The following is a 21,721-nucleotide window of genomic DNA, read 5'->3' as shown; positions in this document are numbered from 1 at the left end:
GAGAAATATAACTGACATGAAAAAGAAAGTCTTCCCCAACTGCAACTGAAATGCAGCCACTTCGCAATATTTGCTTTCTGATTTAGGAGAAGGAAAAGGTGGAAATACTGAAACATGGCTGACAAAAGCAATGCATTTCAGCACAAGAAGCTGATGATTCTACCAACAATTTGGTAAACACTATCCCAGTCGACCTCTGTTCATTTAACCCTGGACACAGATATTAGTTGATAAACTAACAGCAGCAGCAGAAACTTGTCCACAGACTTCCCTGTAAAAAAGATATGGCATTAAGTGATTTGACAGACACACTGTTTTGAGAGAGCTTTAATGGCACAAAATGTTTGTAGCTACAACTTATACATGTACTGTAAACTGTATATAATGTTACAAAGTGCTAACTAATTTGATGAAGAATGCATAATCACTTTGGCTCAGTTAACTCCATTAATTTCAACAAATGTGTCAATTAAAAAATGTGAATTTCTAACAGAGTCTTCAGTTTTCACTTTTAAAACAGCAAGTAAATATGTATTTGCTGCAGTTAAGTCAGCCTGCTGCATTTTTAATGTGCGAGTTTATGCATTTTTGCTTGATCCTATTTACAAATATTTTAAGTCAGTTTTCACTAAACATAAGAAAAATGAAGCCTGCATTTTTTCCAAAACTGTAAACAGATATAAAGCTTTTTAAACAACATTTATCTTAACAAAACTTCAACTATCAATAGTTGAAACCCCTTTTCAAAGTGTACAACAGTCTGTTTCTGTCACTGTAAAATTAAGTAAATTGTAGACTTTCATCCAAAGCTTATATCAGGGTATCAATAAATACTGCATTGTATCATTATATGATAACAAGCACTACAGTGATCATGTATCCATTTCTCAGTAATATTTCCAATAAATATTTTTAATCTCACAGCTGCTTGAAGTAGTATTGTATGAACTGGGTTTATCCTTTAGTCACAAACTTGTATTCTCTAAATGAAATCACCATCTATTTTGGAAAGGGGAATATTTTTTAGGTTTTTTTTAAAATAAGTATTTCCTACTTAGTATAAATCTATTTTTCCACTCTTCCAATTTTCATACAAAACACAGTGCTATAATTCATACAGATAAAAGCATGCCAGAATTTTTGCCCCCATCCATTTTAGTTAGGTCTCTAAAATGACATGGTTAATACCATCTGAAAACACTCATTACTTCCCCACACCTCTGGATGAAACCTAATGCCTGAAACAAATTTGCAGTTGTAGGCAGTTCAAGTGCTAATATTTGTGATTAAAAAGCAGATGTCTAAACAGAATAGTTAAACTGCCCTTCCACCCTATACCTCGCTTAAACCCTGGACACATTCCTCCAAAGGCAGTCAGGAGCAGAGAATAAAAATAAATACAATTTAGAAATGGATTTCATACTGAACTTCTCTAATTCAGCTCTTTTAAAACAAACCTCAGTTAGGAATTAGCCTCTGTGCTTCAAGTGTTTCAAGTGATCACTGCCATACCAAATAATCAATGCTGTAAAGTCACAAAATCTGAAGCAAGCAAAAAATTACAGGGAGCCATTTTTTTTCAAATTGGCCAACCAAGTTTTCTGAACATTTTCTACAAGGCAGCCTAATGAATTCTCTATTTAAATGAGCTTTTGCTAGTTTTAAAATTAACATTGGTTCCCTAAATACTTAGTATTAAAGTCTATATCATATTATTTATATTTTTATATATATATATATATATATATATATATAAAAAAAAAAGAGTATTCTATCCTTCAGAGCCATGCTACATGTTCTGAAATCCAATAAAATCTACTTAAGGACAGGTATGTCCTAATGCTTTGTAACAATTTGGTACTAAAGCTTCACATTTTGAAAAAAGTGTCACTGAAGGAGGACAAGGCTGAGTGTTTCCAAAGATAAAAGTTGAACATTTATGAGAATTCTGTTTAGCTTTATGAGATATTGTTAGTGACCTTAGGATATCAGATACCCCCACGGGAGATTATACAGTAAACAATGAGGAATGGAAACATTGAAAACTCAATTGTAGAAGCCAATGTTTCAGAGCTTTGCAACTCATGTTCCTTTACGAAATTGCAAGATCATCCCCAACAGGCAGGTCAAATGCTTTGAATAGTTACCAAAACTTCTTCATCTTCATATTTCTAAGTGGTTCCATAACAAGCAGAATCTCTTTTTTACATGGAGTCTAAATACACCGAGAATATTTGTATTCAAAATGACTTTTTAAAGGAAAACTTTCCATTTAAAATTTTCCCTTAAGGAAAAAGGTAAGGAAAAGAAAAGCTTCTCCACATGCACACAATGCAATTTTTTTAAAAACATTTTCTAGGCATCAGACAAGTTTTCCTACCAGAAATAAGGAGCCTACTTCATAGAAAAGACAAGATTACAACAAGTATCTAGTATTATCTAGTACTAAAGTATGCTGACGAATGTTAGTTATTATCCTGCTTTTGGTTTTGTGCAGTCTTTGCCTCCGGCAAATTAAAAAGGCATTAATCAAGACAGGGGATTGAATCAATTGCCTAAAAAGCTGGTTTAAAATATATTTTTATTGCCAATAATTCCTTCTCTTCAAAATCAACTTAGTTTTCAAAAAATAAATTCCTCACCTCACTATCTAATCTTCAGTTTCTTTTGAAGAGACTGGCAATGTCACCATTATAATACAGTCAACATCTATACCATGCACAATTGCAGATTTCTGTTTGGTGATACGAAAGGAGGCAAACAGCATCACTGATAAATTGAGAATTTGCTGGTGGCATTTTGCATTGAAAAAAGCCCTTGCAATGTATAGACAATTGTAAACTCTGTTTGGCAACTCTGATGCATCTTGTAGGCCTGGAGGTGGGGGAAGGGGGAGAAGGTGAGTAGCGAACACCTCAACAGAGTTCCAATACAATACTGAATTCCAAGAGTTAGTGGAACCTGGATATGTAAAGAAAGGGTGGAGTTAGGGTCATGCTTAAAATGATCTCAAGTTCAAATGTACTAAATGTGACAGTAACACCTTCACAGGTCACATGGATTTCCAGCTTTTGCACTCTGTCTCTCAATAAGTACTGGCTGAAGGCGTAGTCAGTCGTTTTCCAATGTAGATGCTGAAATAAAAACATAAGGCCTATTTGTATTTCAAATATACTTCCCATTACACAACAGTCTTTGCACAGCCAACTGTCCTATTCTGCCCTTGGAAACAAAAGTTCCCATTTTGTGAGATTCTTCCACAGCATTTCATGTGTGATATGTAAAAAGACTGCAACAGAAACCCCAAATGAAGGGAGAGTTTTTTAAAGGAGTCTGAGGGATACACAAAGACCCTAATCCCATCAAAATTCAGGAGGAGATGAGAGCCTAACAGCATCAGACTCATTTGAAAATCCCAGACAAGAAGTTCTGTTTGTTCTGTGTTTATATAGTACTGAGCACCAGGGATTCCTGGTCTTAAACTAAAGCTAGGAACCACAACAATAATACAAACAACGCTGAAGTACTGACTTTTTCAGGCAAAGCAGGAAAAGCAAAACAAGCTTTAAAACACTTAAGTTTGGGGCCTACAACAACAAACCAGTCTAACAAACGAACAATCTTTAATGCATTTTTGCAACAAGACAAATATTTTCTCTTTATGTTTTCTATTTGGCTAGTTTTGCCAAAAAGCAGAAATAAAGGAAAAAAACAAACAAACAACCCTCCCCACCTCTACCAAACAAGGCAGTTGACAAGAATAATTGAAGTAAATTGCTCAGGCTGCATACAAGAAAAAAGGGAGCACAATTCTTTGCCTTCCCCCACCCCCACAAAAGGTATAAGATAGCCACACATATAAGATGCCCAGGATTCACATCCGATTATGAATACCTTGACAGCGCTGCTAGGTGCTTTGAAAAAGACAATTGCTGATTCTGCGAAATAGGCAAAGTGCTGCATGCATCTTTCCATCTGAAGTTTGCAAACCTTTAGTTTCAGCACCAACATACAATAACACTGCTAGCCACTCAAAATGAGCGGAAGCCTGAATAAAATGTGCTGTATATATGAGAACTGAGCACTGTCCAATGATGTAAAAACAGAGCTCTTGAATCAAACAGTTATACTCACTTTTCTGTGTAGTTTCTTTTTCTTTTAATTACATTATGCTCTAATAATTCCAAATAGAATGAGTGGAAGAACAAGCGGTGCATGCCATAGGACCTCGCAAAGATTATTTTCAGTAAAGTATCAGAGGTAACCTAGGCCTCTGACCTTGCAAAGATCTTTGTGCATTCTGAAAATATAACTACTCAATCTCTAAATTCTCTCCTGAGAAAATACAGACAGTTTTGTTGCGTGTTGTTAAGACTGTTTTGCCTCCATTTTAATATAGTACCAAAATTAAACTTTGAGCATCATGATAATCTAAGTATTCTTATTATGCTCTTCCTCTAACAGGTACTAGAAATGCTACTACAGAAGCATATAGACAAAAAGACGGATGCAAAATTAAAAACTACTGTGAGCACTTACCCTAGGCCCAAAGCCAAAACATGAGATATGAACAGAGATGGAATGAAAACCTTAAGAAACTCTGCAGAGAAAATGCCACCTTTCTTCATAGCTCCACTCTTCCTCATACTTAAAGATACTGAGCGTTTAGGATGTCTGAAGTGAAATTCCCTAAAGGAAAATAAATAAATAAATAAATAAATAAAATTTAAAAAAAAAATCAACAAGAATTTTTCAGAAGTCCAAAGAAGTCTATTGAAACTTTTCAAGCAGTTAAACTGTAAGGGATGAACAAGAAAAAGTGTGAGATATTATGAAGAGATCACTCACTCAAGGAGCACAGACACAAAGGGAGCAGTAGCTGAAGAGAGAGGCAGGCATGAAAGAGGGAATTTCAGGATAGGACTTGTTAGTAACAGCCTCAGGTTTTCTGTGTTTCAGTAGAGAAACAGAAATCCACCAGATACAGACAGCACTTCTACTTTAGGCAAAAACACCTGGCATTTAAGGATCCCATGGTTTCTTGTTTGGTGTTTTATACATATTTTACTTATACCAAAGCCAAGGTAGAGAGAGTTTAGGTGACTTTCCCAACACCACACCAGTCAGTAAGTCATGGACAAACCACACAAATATCAGGTCCAAGTACCCAGCTCTCCCAAGTAAAGTAGCAACTGGAAAGAAATAACTGCATATTAAAACTTCATGTGGACAGAGATTGGTTTTAATAAAGTTAAATTCTATGCTATTAAGGTTTTACACTGTTCGATTGTTTTATAAATTTTATGCTCCCCAGGGAACACCTAAGTCTGACGTAGATAGCCAAAACATTTCCACGTAATGTGTGAATCGTGATTCTTCTTTCCTTCTCGCAGAAGGAGATTTATTAAGAAAGAGTTCGACTCACTTGGGAGGAATGTTTTCAGGCCTACTCGACCAGTCTGATACCCAGTCAGCACTTTTCTTCAAAACTTCCACCTCTTTCTCTCCTTCTACTGCTTCCTCTTCAGACTGAAAATATACATGGGACATGCCTTGTAACAACATTCAATCAGCTGTTCCTTGTGGTATTAGTTTAAGAGCATTAACTGCAGTGATGAAATGCTAAGCAGCAGAGGTTGGCAGTTTTGCAACTACTGGGGTGTTTGTGCACGTCAGGATGGGGGACAGAAAGATGACGACTGAACAGACATTTTCGCATCAAGGAGATGTTTACAAGGGATTTTACTATGCCAACAGAGTCTGCTGAGACCAGTGCATCTCTAATGATGTTGTTTTTATCAAGCACATAAGCCAGTTATGTTTTAACAATATATAAACAGGTATTTCACACTGAAGAATGAGCCAGAGAATGATCTCACTGTGAGTTTGACTAAACCAGTCTTGAACAAAATGTTTTAGACAAAAAATATCCGTAAAATTACAACAAACATTAATTTAGATGTAATGCAATTAAAATGCGGTATTTCTGCCCAAATTGCAGAAAAATGCGTGAAAGAATAATTCCTTTAAGATGATTTCCACTGTCAAATAAGGATCTTTAAGCTACTGTAAATTAACATAGAAATCCTACCATATGGACAAGCCAGCTAAGATACAGCCTACAGGTTGCTATTCCTTTGGCTGGCAGGAAGCAAGATCATTATATGCAGGGCACCTATTTGTATGGCAGAAGGAACTGCTTGTGTGGATACGCCACTCTCTCCTCCAAGCTCAGTGGGAACCTCAACCCAAATTTGGCCTTTAGCAAAGTGAGATCACTTCACCTGGAGGTCAGCTATATTAGCTGGAAAAAGGGGATACAAAATTACAATAGGGAATCAGCAATCCTAAATGGAGGAATCAAAAGCAAAGAACCTCATTTAGGTTGGTATGATTCTCTATAGGCCTGCAAGAGGCAGCAGTCCAATAGTTTGGCCACCCTCTGTGACAAAATGAAATGCACAGCCTCATTCCAGCAGCACAGCTGTCAACTTGTACTGCTGAAGACAGCAAATTCCATTAAATGACCAAACTTAGACTTCAGCATTTATTTCCTTCCATTTGATATCACTGAGGTTACTGAAACTCACGTGAGCACAGTGACACAGTGATAACCCAAGCCTGCTGAAATCTTAGGTAAAAATGAAAGAACTTCAGGAACAAACTGGTCTGTCTCACACCTATTCAACATGTTTGTTATTAAAAACCAAAACAAACAAACAAAAAAAAAGGATGTGAGCTCCGATAACCTGCCTGCAAAGTCTGCAACAGGATCTTGATAACTGTATCTACTCTACAGAGATAAGATTATAAAATACATTTTCTGATTCAGGTTTTAAGTGTTCAAAACTTTAATATTTCTTTCCCCCTTAAAGCTAGCGAGCACATTACTTTCCTTCTTTAATTGTTTTTTTCTTAAAACACCCCATCCCAGTAGAAACATTTTACTCGACAAAAACAAACAAACCTTATAACAGACTATCTTAAGTATGTAGAAGCTTTACTGATTCACAGAACTCGTTGACACAGTAATCGACCAGAGGATCATTTCCCTCCCATACCTATAGCCAAACTATAGGGAAACAGTGATTATCCAAATGAGCTAAAGGACATTTCTAAGTGGTTTAGATATTTGGAGTTTACTAGTAGTCAAGCTAAAATTCAAGAATATTGTTGTACCCTACTACTGAATTAATACATCACTGGAAGCCAATTTTAAAGTCTCTAAATTATTCTCTTTCACTTAAGAGCGCAGCTTTCCAGCAATCCTTGATAATTTCTGCCCATCTACACAGGGAACTGTCTACTATAATAAGCAGTTCTGTGACTTCAACTTTGCATTTTAGAAATTACAGGACAAAGTACCTGAGAACTACTGTCCTTACTCGTGTGCATTTCCACATCAAACGTTATCTGGCCATCTTCTTGAGGTGAAGGACTAGAGATAAAAGTGAGGGTATTACTGTCATTTTTGCTATATGACTGGATTAAGTTACGCACACATTAGCATTCAAAAGCTTGTCTAACTTTATCCCCACCGAGCAGTTGGTTCAACAAAAAATGTCACCCCCCCAAAATCCTTGCCAGAAACATTAGTGCAAGAGCAAAATAATTAAGTTATTCTTCTGTACAATACAAATAGCCTATTCTAATGAAAAAACGAGTATTGGTTTCTTATTCTTCATACATTATGCCAGAAGCAAAAATCCTTTCATCCCCAAAGACTTCCCACATTTCCAATTTATTCCTATTTCAGTTTTATCCCCTTCCTGTCCCCCAGACTACCCTTCCGGAAATCAGAAAGGATGAGAAGCTTCTCTTCAACATCAACAACAAGCACATTGCCTCCTCCAAAAACCTGCCCTCCAGACAAAAGGCAAAGATGTTTTTGATGAGGTAACACCTTGCTGCTGCTGCCAAAAAAACAGATTTCCAGGTCCTGGGGAACTTAGGTTTTCTGAAATTCAGTTTCTTTCCAAACAGGACTCAAACCAAAACAATTTCAGAATTTTCCCCAAACCAAGAGAGCTCTGGGACCCTGACACTACTCTGTGAAGCCAGAAGTGCCCAGTTGTAGGACAGCCCAGACAAACAGGAACTGTGGACCTGGACACGCAGTTCCTTGGGCCAGGGACATTCTGCAAGGAACCTATTCAGATGAAGTTTGTCAAGTACATGAACATAATGGAGGAATCTACCATGAATATTTAATAGAACTGATTTATTACAATTTTAGTGAATAGTACCTTCAGGCATAGGATCCATATTCTTGCCTTTTAGTTTCTCTTAAAACATCATGCGCTGGTAATCCCCATGTCATTAACGGAGCTTTTTTTCCTTCAACTAATACATGAATTATGCCAATATGAAATTTGATACTGATGCAATCCCTTCTACTCCAAGGGGTTTTTTTTATTTTAATGAGAATAAATGACATTTTTCAAACAATATTAGTTCTATGCAGGATTCATCAAAGCACTTCAAATGGACATTTTGGCTGGCTCATGAAGTTTAAACTGATAGCATGTCATAAGCCTTTGCATAAAGTATCAGAAATGGAATTTGCACTAACGGCATCAAGGAAAGGGAGCACTGAGCTATATTTCCTTACCTGTCACAGTGGGAACTGCCCCTTGAACTACTTTGTCCTGATTCATGCTGGGCATCCAGAAGAATTTTTTCCATGTCTCCATTATGGATAGAAGAGGATGAAGGAACATGTTCTAGACCCCCATTTTTTCCATTTGTATTGTCATTGCCGTTGCCGTTGCCATTCATCTGCAACTCTACCCAGGAACCTGTTGGGTCAGCCAAATAGCTATCGTTAGAAGCAGTGAAACTAAAACCCAGCTTAAGGGTTTATCATTTGCATGCAGAAAAATGTGAATATGGTCAATTCAGATAATATCCACTGCTGCTGCCATAAGAACCTCATAAACAAAGATGACAAGGATTGGAGGGTTATTTCTTTAGTTAACAGCAGAATTAAGGCAAGGACAACAATTTCCTTTAGTTTAGCTAACTGCAGAATTAAAAATAAAGAACTAAATAGGCTTGATTTGGATAAACAGGAAGTAACAGAACCACTGCCCTTTCTCTTTCCTATTTTTTAGAATTCCTCTGGCCTCCCTCTTCCTTCTGCAGGTTTAAGCTCCAAGCTACATAAAAAAAAACAACTGCACAAATCTTGCCTTCCTACACTGATCTGGCTCTGTTCTCCAGTGCCGTTTGGTACCCTACACACATTTTTAAAACGCAATACATACCTACTGTGCCACACAATTCATGCTATAATACTGGAATGGAAATAATGCTTAAGTGTTAACAATGCTATTCTTGTGTGAGACAATTCAGATTCTCAGTTTCAATTACACAAGGAGACACAGTGTTACCTCAATATTTAACTTAGAATTTTCTAACTGGAATAGCACTAATAATAATCATTCCTAATAGATAACTATTTTCTTGTAACTGGATAGTTAAACTGATTTTTGCAGGGAAGATTCTATTCTAAACTATATTTATGCTACATAAACTGTAATTATTTATGTTATTTTCCCTTCATTTTAAATAATAATAATATGCAACAACAGTTGACAGAGGAGCTATGGGTGCCAAATTAGCATTGAAAGCACAGGCTGTAAACAACTATTAAAGAGATCAAAGAACAGACCATATTAAACTTATGCAAATTAACTCATTGGAAGACCTTTTCCCCCCCTTAACCAGTGTATGGAGCAGTAATGGGTTTCAGTTATTTTGAAACTAATCCTAAATTAATAAATTGGGTAGCTCATGTTGAGTGATAAATGTAGTAACACGTTGGCCCTGCTGCACAGGCTAGAATACTTGGTCTCATCCATCCAGCTACAATCATGGGGGGTTTCTGTTTACGACCTGAATCAGTATCGATTGAGAATACGATAGCCAATTTAGTTCTTCACTGGAATATTTTGAATTTTTTGAGACCGTTAATATAAATTTGAAAGACATATTTTGGGTTTGGGTTTTTTCCTTTTAAAATCTTGTTAACTAATGTAAATTTGAGGGCTTTTTTGTTTCTCTGAGCCCCATATATGCACTTCATATCTTTTTTATCAGTCTATTGCAGAATATTTTCAAATTTAGAAACTCATTACATCACATTTAGTCTGAAGATACTGAGATACTATAAGCTAGCATCTTGAGAAAATTACTGGTTCTTATATCTGGTTTTGTCAGTGTGCTTCCCATCAAAATATCAGTATAACCCTGTAAGAAAAAAAACTTCTGTATTTGCTATAGTAGATCTTAAACACATCATATGAATGTCTGGGCTACAAAACTGGATTATTAACGAAAAAGGGAAAACGAACACAGTTGGTGTCATACACCTTAAGTTATTTATTCACCTCAGAAAATTCTGCCCTATATATAACCTAGAAATCATTATATAATAAGCTGCTTTTTTAGCTTTATATAATATTCTCATACAAATGTTTGCTGGCACAGGAGAAAGCAAACAAATTAAAGAACACCATCAGTAAAAGCAACACGCTTACAATACCTTAAAACATAGGCAAGCAAAATACGGCCCGTGGGCCATATCCGGCCTGCCAGACGATTCTATGAAGCCTGCAGGGCACCTAAAAAATTTAGAAAATTAATATTTATCTGCCCCAGCAGCCTGTCAAAGATGACAGGAGCTAGGGACAGTAGGACCCAGGGGAAGCCTGAACAGGACTGAACAGCCATGCCCCGCACACCCCCAGGCATTTCACTCCCTTCCTGCCCCCGCCTGGCTCCAGCACCATGCGTCTCCTGGGTGCATCGGCCAAACGGGGAGCACCGCACCGTTATGGGTGTGTGCACACTGGGATAGCGTGCAAATGTGCATGGGGGGCAGGCGGACTGTGTGCAGGCAGGGGCAGAGGGGTGTGTGTGTGTGTTCATAGGCTGAATCCTACACGCACACACCCCACCATACACATGTACCCACACCTCTTTGCACTGCCATGCACACAGACCCCATTCATCCCCAGGCACCCTGCCCCACACGAACGCCATACCCACCCACATCCCACATATCCACACACACACCCACATGCTCTCTCACCCCACACACTCACAGCCTCCCACAAACCTAAACCCACCCCACACAACATAAGAGTAAGACTTCATTTTAAGCTATTGTGCAATCACCTCTATATACACTACACAAACACAGGTAAATCAAGACAAAAACAGTTTTTTAAATCAAATTAATGAATACTTGCATCAGGGGTTCCCAAAGCTTTTATGCCACAGCCTGGCAAACTGTGGCCCAGCAGTCACAGCGGACCACAGCCAGAGTTTCCAGCCAGAAGACAGGTAAGGATACCCTCATTCCCCAGGTGGGCAGGGGTGGGCCAAATGCTGCATTGTCGCAGGCCCTGCAGAAGGAGCCGCAGCTTCTCTGCCTGGTTCTGGGGGGGACCACAGTTTGCCAGTCCGCGGCCACCAGCAGCCGACTGTGCTGCAGACTGTCCCAGGGATTGAGAACCTCTGATGTAGATGTTTGCGTTTTAGAATATAATTTGGTATTTTTCTGGTTCCGAGATGGCAAAACCCCTTGCTGAAGGGAGTACTTCCAGGGGCAAAGGGGAAGGACTTCTGGCGGCAAACGTCAGGGGTTAAGGGGGCAGGATTTATGGTCACAAGATGGCATTGTTAACATCAATGTTACCACTGGTTCCCTATTTTTGTGTTCTTCACAACAACTGCAGCAGGAAAAATAAGCAAGAAATGGGGATTAGAGTATGTAAAGAACTGAAAGGGATAGAACCTAAAACTATTTGCAATTCCAATCCAACCAGATTTGTATGCCAACAAATTACTGACTTCTAATACATGCATTAACATACCACATATGTTAATATATGTGTGTATGTCTGTGTGACAGAATATGCAATTTAAGGCAAATTCAAGTCTGGTCCCCAAAATAACATCACCAGTAACATTATAGGAATGTCTATGTAGGCCAACAACATGCAACTTAATTGAAGTGAACAATTTAGTCCATCCTCACTATCAATTATTCACCATACTTGGCATGCTTGCTATTGTGTCCGTGCCCATACAGGTGTTAGACTCAATCACATGAGCTGCATGGTCATGGGTAGCATCAGCAAGTGACTAACTGTGGATGAATGTGCACTGCTTTTATGCAAATACTTGGGTATTCTAGAAAGTCAAACCACAGCCCAGGAAGTCTTCTCTCGACTCCGCAGGCATTGCACAGTATCAGCTACGCAATTTTCATACCACAGAAAGCTCATCACTAAATTGCATTACCATAAGTGTCTCCACGTCTGGGTGCTGTCACTGCATTGCTTATACCCATGAAACATGATGTTTTATTTGGTGCCAGAAGTTTTTGCAAAGCAACAAATGAGCAACTACCAGAGCTTCTGCTGCCACCAAATGCCACCAGCAGCATGCTCTGCCAGATGACACAGTGCGCATGCACCAGCTGAACAGCAGGGTATCCAGCTTCTTGCAAGAAAGAGCATTAGCTGTGAAAAGGCAGTTTCAGGCTAGGGGAGGGTCACTGTCTTTCAAATCTGGAATGACCGGCAGAGACTGCAGAATTGAAGTGAGGACTAACTCATTTTAAAGAATGAGCCAGACCTGCCCTGCAGCAACTGTCTTCCAAGACAAAGGTATCCATATACAAAAACTTGTGTCAATTGCGATTTGGAAGTCAGAGTGGTTATCAACTATTCTATAGCTATTTTGGACTGGAAAAGCCTTACCGTGTAATATATAATGATCTGTGAGGAATCCCTCAACTCTCATCTAGCATTAAAGAGCACAGAAGTGCAGTAAACAATGCAAGAAAAAGGAGAGGCAGAGATGCACAGTAAATATAAACAAGGAAGGCTATTTCCTTTAGGGAAGATTGGAGACTAAGGTTTTGGTAAATAACCAGAAAGGTAACTGGTGAAATGAAGTCTGGGACTGCAGTTAAGATTGTACAGAACTGCCTCCTATACCATGACTGGAATGCAATTTGCTACAGCATGAGCTACAAAACACAAGTTTTACTGCAGTCCACATTCAATTGAGAGAATTTTTGATCAGACACAAGTTGCACTATAGTCATGTTTGAGGGAACAATAATATTAGCAAATAATTAAAAAATCCCATTAAGACCTGCTAGACTTTGCGTGACAAGCACTACAGCACGTTCTCATCCTCTGTCTGCTCAGTCACCTTAGCTGAGTCAAAGTATGTTTAGTCAGTACCTAGTCATTCTGCTAGCAAGCATAAACACTGCCTCACATGCCCAGTACAGTGATCAAGCAGCAATCACAAACTGATTTTGTGAGAGAACCTGGTGATCCTTTTCCTTCCATTGGTCATGTGTTATAAACCTCCTGGCTGAGACGAGATAGATATAGTGCTGAAAGTGATGCCCAGAAGTAACTGCTGAGAAGAAAACCTATTCCCTCTTCCTCTACTCAAATATGATATACATATCATACATGTACCATACATATGACCTCTCAACTACTGGCTCTGGCAGCAACAGGGACAAGATCTGCTAAGAAAAATATTCTGGCAAGTGATGAACCAAGTTAAGAAAGAACACTCATCTTCAAATCAGCTTCCTAAAGCTGGAATACTGTGTCCAGTTCTGGGCGCCCCACTTCAAGAGGGATGTGGACAACATTGAGAGGGTCCAGAGGAGGGCCACCCGCATGATCCAGGGACAGCAGGGCAGACCCTACAATGAGAGGCTACGGGACCTGAACCTGTTCAGACTTCACAAGAGAAGGCTGAGGGGGGACCTTGTGACCATCTATAAACTCACTAGGGGGGAACAAAAGGGTTTGGGAGAGACCTTGTTTCCCCCAGCACCCCCCGAGATAACAAGAAATAACGGCCACAAGTTGTTGGAGAGTAGGTTCAGATCAGACATCCGTAGGAACTACTTCACAGTTAGGGCGCCTAGGATCTGGAACCAACTTCCAAGGGAAGTGGTGCTGGCTCCTACTCTGGGGGTCTTTAAGAAGCGGCTCGATGCCTACATAGCTGGGGTCACTTGAGCCCAGTTTCTCTCCTGTCCAGGCAGGGGGTCGGACTTGAAGATCTACAAGGTCCCTTCCGACCCTACTTCTATGATTCTATGAAGGCAGAAAATTACACTACCCCATCACACTGCAGCTTCAAGCTCAGCAAGGGTTGACACTTTATTTCTCCAAAATTTTTAAGTAACCATATGAAAAATGAATACCACACTCTAAGTAAAGCGTTATACACATTTGACATTTTCCAACATACAGAAGTGGCATTTGTGCTTTAAAAAAGAATTTGAATCCAATTTCAATTTTGCTTTAGGTGACAGATTTCAATTCACTTACAGATTTTTGTGGAGAGTTCAAAATACAGCATTTGGGTAACATACATAGTATGGAAATAAAAAGCAAACAAACTTTCATTGGAAAGTTCATCAGCTGTGGAATGATTTCTAGTAACTTCACAGTATAGAACAAGATGGATAAAAATAAACAATTAATCCCCCCATCGGATTTTTTAAAATTTAAATCAGATTTTTTAAATTTAATTACATTTTTTATTTTTAAGATGCTTTTAAAAAAATTATAAACCTATATAAAGATATTTTAAATTTAAGAGATGTTAGATCTTGAAGATATCATCATGGAATAGGGATTATAACTTTTAATGATCTACTCTTTGAGACAATATATTCATGTAACCTTTTTAGAAAAGTTTTATAAATATGTCACTCACTATTAGCCATGAACTATATTAGGGGCTCAACCATATGGGACTTCTAGAGGCTCCTTTATAGATTAGTAAAGATTAACGAAAACCACTCTGCCCAATGGGACTCAGTGCTCAGTCTAGAAGATCCCATTAATCACCTCTGTGAAGCCTGGTTTCAGTTCTCTAACTGTGGAATTGTCTCCAGAGTTAACATCCTTGTTAACAGCAGTATATGGACATGAGAGATAACAGACCTGATTACCATCAGCCCTATTGTCTCTCTGCAAATTTGTGTACACAGTCAAGCCCTTACCTCTCTCTAAAAGTGCAAAGTTTCAAGAAGTTAAATGAATAGAGGATTCTTGGGAGTGGAGAAGATCTGGGCAAGGAGGAGGAGTCTGGAGATAAATGCAAGGAGGGAGGGGCAGTAGAAACAAAATAAAAACATTTTCAGTAGAATCCCTCAAGACTTCATGAATATACGTTTTTTAATACAGCCTCTCCATTGTTTTGAGATCTAGTGAGGGAATGGTATGGTAGAAAGGAAAACCTATAATGGCAGGCTTGCCAGGCCACAAGAGAGACCCTGTTTGGGAATATTTTAATGAAGGTTATATCAAACAACACATGGATGCACTTTTTGTAGAAATAACCATTAAATCAAGGCTTCCTGACCAGCAATTTAAATCAAATCCACGCTGGTACAGAATCTTCACAATGTTCTCTAAACCAAAGTGCTTGAAACTTTAATAACAGCGTCCCTTTTAAACACAGCTCTTACACATGTGGAGATCATCCCCTTGATTTCTGATAAACATACAAAGGTGCATTAGGAGCTGAAGCAGACATAAGCATCATAATTTGCTACTCTCCCATGAGCACCTTGCTTCTGTCAAATTAGACCACAATCCAGACTACTTTTTAAATGCAGGCTTTTTTGAAAACACTGCTTCCAGCTACCTGGACACTGGTTTATTACCAAACTAAATCGGCTTTATTAATGATGAGTCCCAGTTTCTCCAAGTGACTCAGCCCAGAGCCCTGCTGAAGTCAGAGGGATTCCAGGTGGGAACGGAGATCTGCCTATAGAAAGCTGACCGCAGGATTGGGGTTTAACTTCTATTTCATACAGTATTTTTAAATCAACTGAAAGGCAAGTTTTCCTAAACTGAAATCTGAAACAGCAACAACTATATCTTCTGGCTCATTGCCATTATGCAGGCACAGAAGCTTCTACAAGGTAAGGAATTTAATGGATTTCTTCACAAACTCACATTATCTATGGATTCTTCCATAACCTGTATACTTTTCAAACAGTGCTAGCTAAATGCTCAAGTCCTCCTTTGGCAGTTTGTTTGGTCAGTGTCTGATTTCAGTTAAAAAACCAAGGAGGCTTCTTTGCTCCAAACTAGTGGTGCGTAATAAACAATGCATTTTGAGTCATGCTCAGAAGCAAACAAGTTAAGGAACCCCACACCTGTAATGAAATACATCATTATCACAAAAGCTTTTTCATTTCCCACAGTAATGCTTTCTGTCTTGCAGATTTCTCTGGCACCATTGGGGTTTTTTGTTCCCCTTCTACAGCACAATGGCCAGAATGATATAGCAGTAATTGTGAAGTACCTACTGTCCCTGGCTAGTCAGCAATGGTTGTTAATTTTCATATGTACTTAACTATAACAACATATTCTAACCCATTTCTCATGTGAAAAAGGTACAATTTTACAGAGAACCCTAACTTAATATTTTATTCCTCAGGAATGCAGTGTGCATTGCCAAAAAAAAAAAAAAGAAAAAGAAAAAACTAACTGGAAAGCATTTGCAATTATTATTTGCCCCCAACACAGAACAAAATGAAGTAAGATTCACAAGAAAAGCAAGACCGCTAAGAAAATCAGAGGGAGCCCATTCCTGTGGACAGACACTAGACTGGAAGATAGGATTTCCGAGTCCCCTTCCCAGGTCTTTTACTTCTGTAGCATGACCTTCACTCTGCGTAAAGCGCTCTGAATGGAAAGCACTGAAGAAAGGCAAACCATGTATTCCGACAAAAATAAATAAGAGCATAAATTTTTTATCCTGACAAAACTCAGCGACACGTTCATAGGCTAACAGAAAGGCTGAACTCCTGCTAAGTGTGACTGAACCTTCCCCAGGATGATCGGCCGCACCTGCTTTGCAAACAGTTTCTACTGCATATTTTGTTTGCCACCTTGAACAAGCACGCTGATTTCACTAAGACTTTGCGGGCCAATACTGCGACGAGATCCCCCCCGAGTCAACCCTGCATGAAGTGCTATCGACTTCCATGGTGGCACAAGGCACAAGTTGCCTACAGGGTCCCTCCGCGTGGGTTTTCTTTCTTTTTTGTGCAGCAAGGTAATTCCAACAGGACAGAGAAGCCTGTTGTCAGTGAAACTGGTTAATTATAGCAACACCTGATGTCACCTCAACCCAGTGGAAACCATACCAAGAGACAGAGGTTGCTCTGATCTCATCCATGCCCTTAATTTCACTGCAAAAGCCTGACAGAAGCAACAGCTAGCAAGGAACGTGTCTTATTCATGAGAGCCCTTGGACGGCTCTCACGAGAACATGAGCACACACCCCAGGGACAAGCCGGAGGTGCTACAGCCCCCAGGAACGTGCCACGCCAACGTTATCCTGGGAACAAAAGGATGCAGCAAAGCCGCTGACACATACCCTGGACCTAGGGGAAACCAGCTCAGTCAGGGATATGGGGACTCAGAGCCTGGGTCAGGGAACAGGACTGACTCCCCCAGGCGCCGCCAGCTGCAGGACCCTGCCCATCCTCTCCCCCCACCCATTACCGTTGCCCCGCACCTCCCTGCGCCCACTTTTGGTGCCCCAGACGGCCCCGCCACTGCCCCGGGCCCTCCCCCCTGTAGCTCCTGAGCTGCCCCCCGCTGTTTAAGGCCCCCTCAGGGGGAGCAGCCGTTAGGGTCCCCGCGGATTGGTCCGCAGCACTCGCGCGGCAGCGATCTCTACCAATCCCAACCCCGAAGGGAGGGTGGGGGGGTCGCCTGGCCCGCAGCCCCCTCCTCATTTAAATTATATTTACATATGCTAACACGGGCCGCACTCACTGTTGAGGCCCGGCTCGGCGGGGGTGCCCTCGGCCGGCGGGTTGTTGTTGTGGTGGTGCTGGTGCTGCGGCGGCTGCTGGGGACAGGACATGGCGGCGCGGCGTCGGCAGCAGCAGCTGGGAAGCCTCTGGGCTCGGGACAACAACAAGCCGGAACCCGCTCGGCTCCAGCAACCCCGCCTCCCTCCACAGCGCAGGCACAGCTGGGAAGCCCCGCCCCTGCCAACCGCGCAGGCGCCGGGACGCCGTGCGCGTCATGGCATGAAACTGCGCATGTGCTGTGCCATCCAGTCACGCCAGGACAGGCGCCCGGCAGCATGCAAGCGCTAATCGGCAGGAGTCTCACTGCGCATGCGTCGCATGGGGTGAGGGACAACACCCCCAGCTCAGATCCGAATAGGCAAGAGAAAGGGGAGGGGGCGGGGCTTAGACCCAGGCTGTCTGCTCTGGGCCCTGGTGCAGTGTTTTCCCTGCAAGGAGGATACAGGCCAGAGCAGTGCAAAGCTCAAGGGAAACGTAAGAGATTTCTAGAAATCACCCCAGTTCTTTGCAAAAGAAAAACTAGGCTTTTTCTTTTTTTTTAACCTAAAAGAAAAAAAAAATAGTGCAAAACAGAACAGCAGGCATGTTCCAAGGGGTCCTGCACCTCTGAAAAGCATGTAGTGCACATGCAAGGGGCAATAACTCCTCCCCGTCTACCTGCCTTTATAGCCAGTGGTGATCAACCTTTCCGTCTCCCCCTTCAGTTCAAACAAATGATTTTCTTACTCCTGCACCGGCTTGTGATCCATGTGGTACATCTACACAAGACACCTAATGCCCATTAGACTAATTCTACTGCACGTTAGTGTGGCTGGCAAAAAAATAATTCAACTGTGCTAGCGCACAGTGGAATTGGTCCAATGGACATTAAGTGTCACCAGCAAGCATTCATCTGCACTAATGCGCAGTAACACCAATTATAGTTCATTAAGTTAATAACAACAGGTACTAACTAAATACACTGTAATGGTGCATTAATGAACATGTAGACATACCCATGAAAGATCAATGCCTGCCTTTTCTCCTATACTCTTCACTTACAAACATTTCCATTCGAGGAAGACGGAGAACAAAAGCAGCATAACTTGAAGCCCTTCCCTGTCATCAATCCAGCAGTCTTAAAGTGTCAGAATGTGAGTTGTACTTTTACTCTCTTCATCCCCACCCTAAAACATTTATACTGCAAGTTTTAATACCCTTACAGATGGATCCAGACTGCTGCAACTGGAATCTATTTACTCTGCTTCTAATTTCATAAAAAGCAATTCCTTCTTTATCTTCACGTTGCACAAATACAGGAAAAAATATTATTTTTGTATCAGTAGCTATGAACTACACCTATAAACCCATTAAGAAACCCATTTATTTTTTATTACTGCCACAACCTCCCCAAGTGCATCATCAGATATTTTTCATCCCCTATTAAACCTATTTTAAGGTTCAGGGAAGTGATACCACAGTCCCACAGCCAGCAATTTGGTACCAGCATTTCGTAAAGTTGACCTTAATTCAAAAGCTGACCAAACACCCAAATCAAAATGGTTTCAAATGCCCTTTTGGGGTATTATTAGAAGACTAAGTACATTTAAGAAAAAAGGACCAATCATCTCAGGGAAAAATAATTGAGATCCATGATAGTTTTAATGGGTCAAAACAATGTCAAGCTGATAAATCTGATTCACAACAGGTTAAATGCTGCTTGCTGCTTTCTAAGAACTGGAATCCAAACAATAAACCCATATTGCAAAATTACCATATGAAACCTAGCATACTGTGAGCTATGTAAATCCTTTGCATGTTTGTAGCATCATCCCAAAATCCCCTCATTTTAAATTTCTGTCAAAAAGGTATCATCAGTAAGATGGGAATATTAAAATAAATGAGTCAAAAATCAATTAGCTAACATTAGAGCAAGTCAGTGGCTAAAATAGGAATATTATGTAGAACTTCTAGCCCCATGTTCCAAGCACTAGAGAAGCTTCTTCTAATACATTTACCTGCAACCCAAGGCTCTTGGGACGTTTCATGGCCTTCGTAAAGTAATTTGTGTTCGTGGATGAAACGAACTGTTTTAAGAGTAAGTTGTTCCAGGTATCACTGCTAATGGCCTAGCCTCCAGGATGGGAGGACCAGAAGATATCACACCAGCAGGAGAGTAATTTTTGTCATGAACATCAGTGCAAGCAGTCTGGTACAGAACGTGTGCGCTGTGCTTGACACTTATTTGGTCTACCCAACCAAAAACAAACAAATAAACCCAACCTGAATTGATCTCGCTACATACAGTTTGTACCCACGGTTTGTTCTAAGAACTCTTAGCAGTCTATGGCATGTATCCAAGTATCCAACAACAAGGATAAACTAACAGCTCTCAAAAACAGCAATAATTCTATTTGGTTGGGGGGGGGGGGTTTGTTGGGGTTTTTTGTTTTTTGCTTACAACAGAGATCAAAACCTCACGAATTTCACTTGATGCCCTAGAATCAGCCATGCCATGGCAATGGATGCGTCAGAAATCAAGTTACGTTCCTCCATCCTCTCCACTTGTCTTGCAGTAGATTACGGCGTCTACAAACAAAACGGCTTAGTTATTTGTGTTATAGCTTCAAATGATACGTGCAACCCCGGGTCAGGGCTCTAGTGCTAGATTATCTACAAATGTTTTTGTCCTAGAGCCTCGGTTCAATTTTCTTTGTGGTTAAGCTGAACTGAAAGATGGAAAAGTGGAAATACTCCTTGACATCTGCAGGCAGCTCTACTAGACCAAATAGACTTTGGTGAGCTGGCAACTGAAACAAATACCTACTTTCAAGAAACTAGCATTTGCCTAGTACCCCCTGTTGGAGTAAGCCTAACAGTTGTCCATACCCTTGATCCCTCACCAGTCTAAGCAGCATTTTTTAATGTCACATTGGGTGATACTGGAGTAACAAGTATTGCACCAAAAAAGTTTGTCAAACAGTTCTTTTAGAGGACTTGTGAAGACTGAATTTTCCAAATGGTTCAAATATTGTCAGAACTCAAAAGAAATGGTTAGACTTTGGGTTGGAAGAGTGAAGAGACATGTTATATTAGAATGAACCAGACAACGGTTAGTTATGACTAGGTCTCTGACCTGTATTATGACAGCTATGAAGCATTTCGTTTTATCCTTTGCTGCTCCCGCCATTTTCCAACGATTCCAGTCTTTTATCAACCTAAAAATTTGAATACCAGGCTAAATAAAAAGTTATTCTCTGTTAGCAAATATACACAAAGAAGTCCAAGAGGCCAGTGGTGCCATATGGATGTCTTAACTATGGTACAATCATTTCCTACCACTTAATACAAAAAATGCTCCCATGATCCACTGAAGCAAACCACATGCATAAGGGCCAATAGATAGGTCTCCTATTGTTCAGTAAACACTTAAGCAGAGGGTGGTTTTGGAACTGAGCTGGAACATGCCTTCTGTGCACTCTTAGTCATCATCAGGCTAAAGACATCAGATACACCAGCCCACGGGAAGTGACTATTCCTAGCTAATCATACCTTATGATCTAAGACTCCAATTATAACAATAGCCCAACATAGTTAAAAACATCTTACGTCAGTAATAAAATATTGCAAAATATTAAGCCTTATGCCCCTACAAGTATTCGGTAATACTCTGTGACAACTCAGAAACTTCCTTTTCAGACTACCAGTAGCCTTTTCCCCAAGGAGAAAAGCTTCCTCCCGCCATATCACGTCACCTGGCCCTGGCACACTGAGGCTGGAGACAGAAGAGTAGGAAATGTTCCTCTGTAACAGATACAAAGACTAAATGAGAAGTTGAAA

At 40.2% G+C, this 21,721-nt stretch overlaps 1 protein-coding gene across 1 annotated transcript; it reads right to left on the bottom strand.

Annotated features, from left to right (window-relative positions):
* Positions 1-311: 311 nt before the first annotated feature.
* On the bottom strand, positions 312-18,049 carry BNIP3L (BCL2 interacting protein 3 like). The gene is made up of 6 exons (XM_006264045.4): positions 17,862-18,049; positions 8,612-8,798; positions 7,366-7,438; positions 5,426-5,529; positions 4,540-4,689; positions 312-3,134 (listed from the first exon to the last, which is right to left on the bottom strand). Exons 1-6 carry the CDS (start codon positions 17,950-17,952, stop codon positions 3,086-3,088), a joined length of 654 nt encoding a protein of 217 aa, XP_006264107.1. The 5' UTR covers positions 17,953-18,049; the 3' UTR covers positions 312-3,085.
* Positions 18,050-21,721: the final 3,672 nt, after the last annotated feature.

The sequence above is a fragment of the Alligator mississippiensis genome, chromosome 7, assembly GCF_030867095.1.
Source record: "Alligator mississippiensis isolate rAllMis1 chromosome 7, rAllMis1, whole genome shotgun sequence".
Taxonomy (NCBI): Eukaryota; Metazoa; Chordata; order Crocodylia; family Alligatoridae; genus Alligator; species Alligator mississippiensis.
This window is presented reverse-complemented; position numbering and strand designations above follow the sequence as displayed.

What these genes read in the sequence shown, in the direction of transcription:
- BNIP3L (XM_006264045.4), bottom strand. Translation starts at nt 17,952, where the DNA reads ATGTCCTGTCCCCAGCAGCCGCCGCAGCACCAGCACCACCACAACAAC. An exon ending in GGCAGTTCCCACTGTGACAG is followed by an intron (nt 7,439 to 8,611) that starts GTAAGGAAATAT and finishes TTTTATCTCTAG; the next exon opens with TCCTTCACCTCAAGAAGATG. An exon ending in GTAAGGACAGTAGTTCTCAG is followed by an intron (nt 5,530 to 7,365) that starts GTACTTTGTCCT and finishes GTATATTTTCAG; the next exon opens with TCTGAAGAGGAAGCAGTAGA.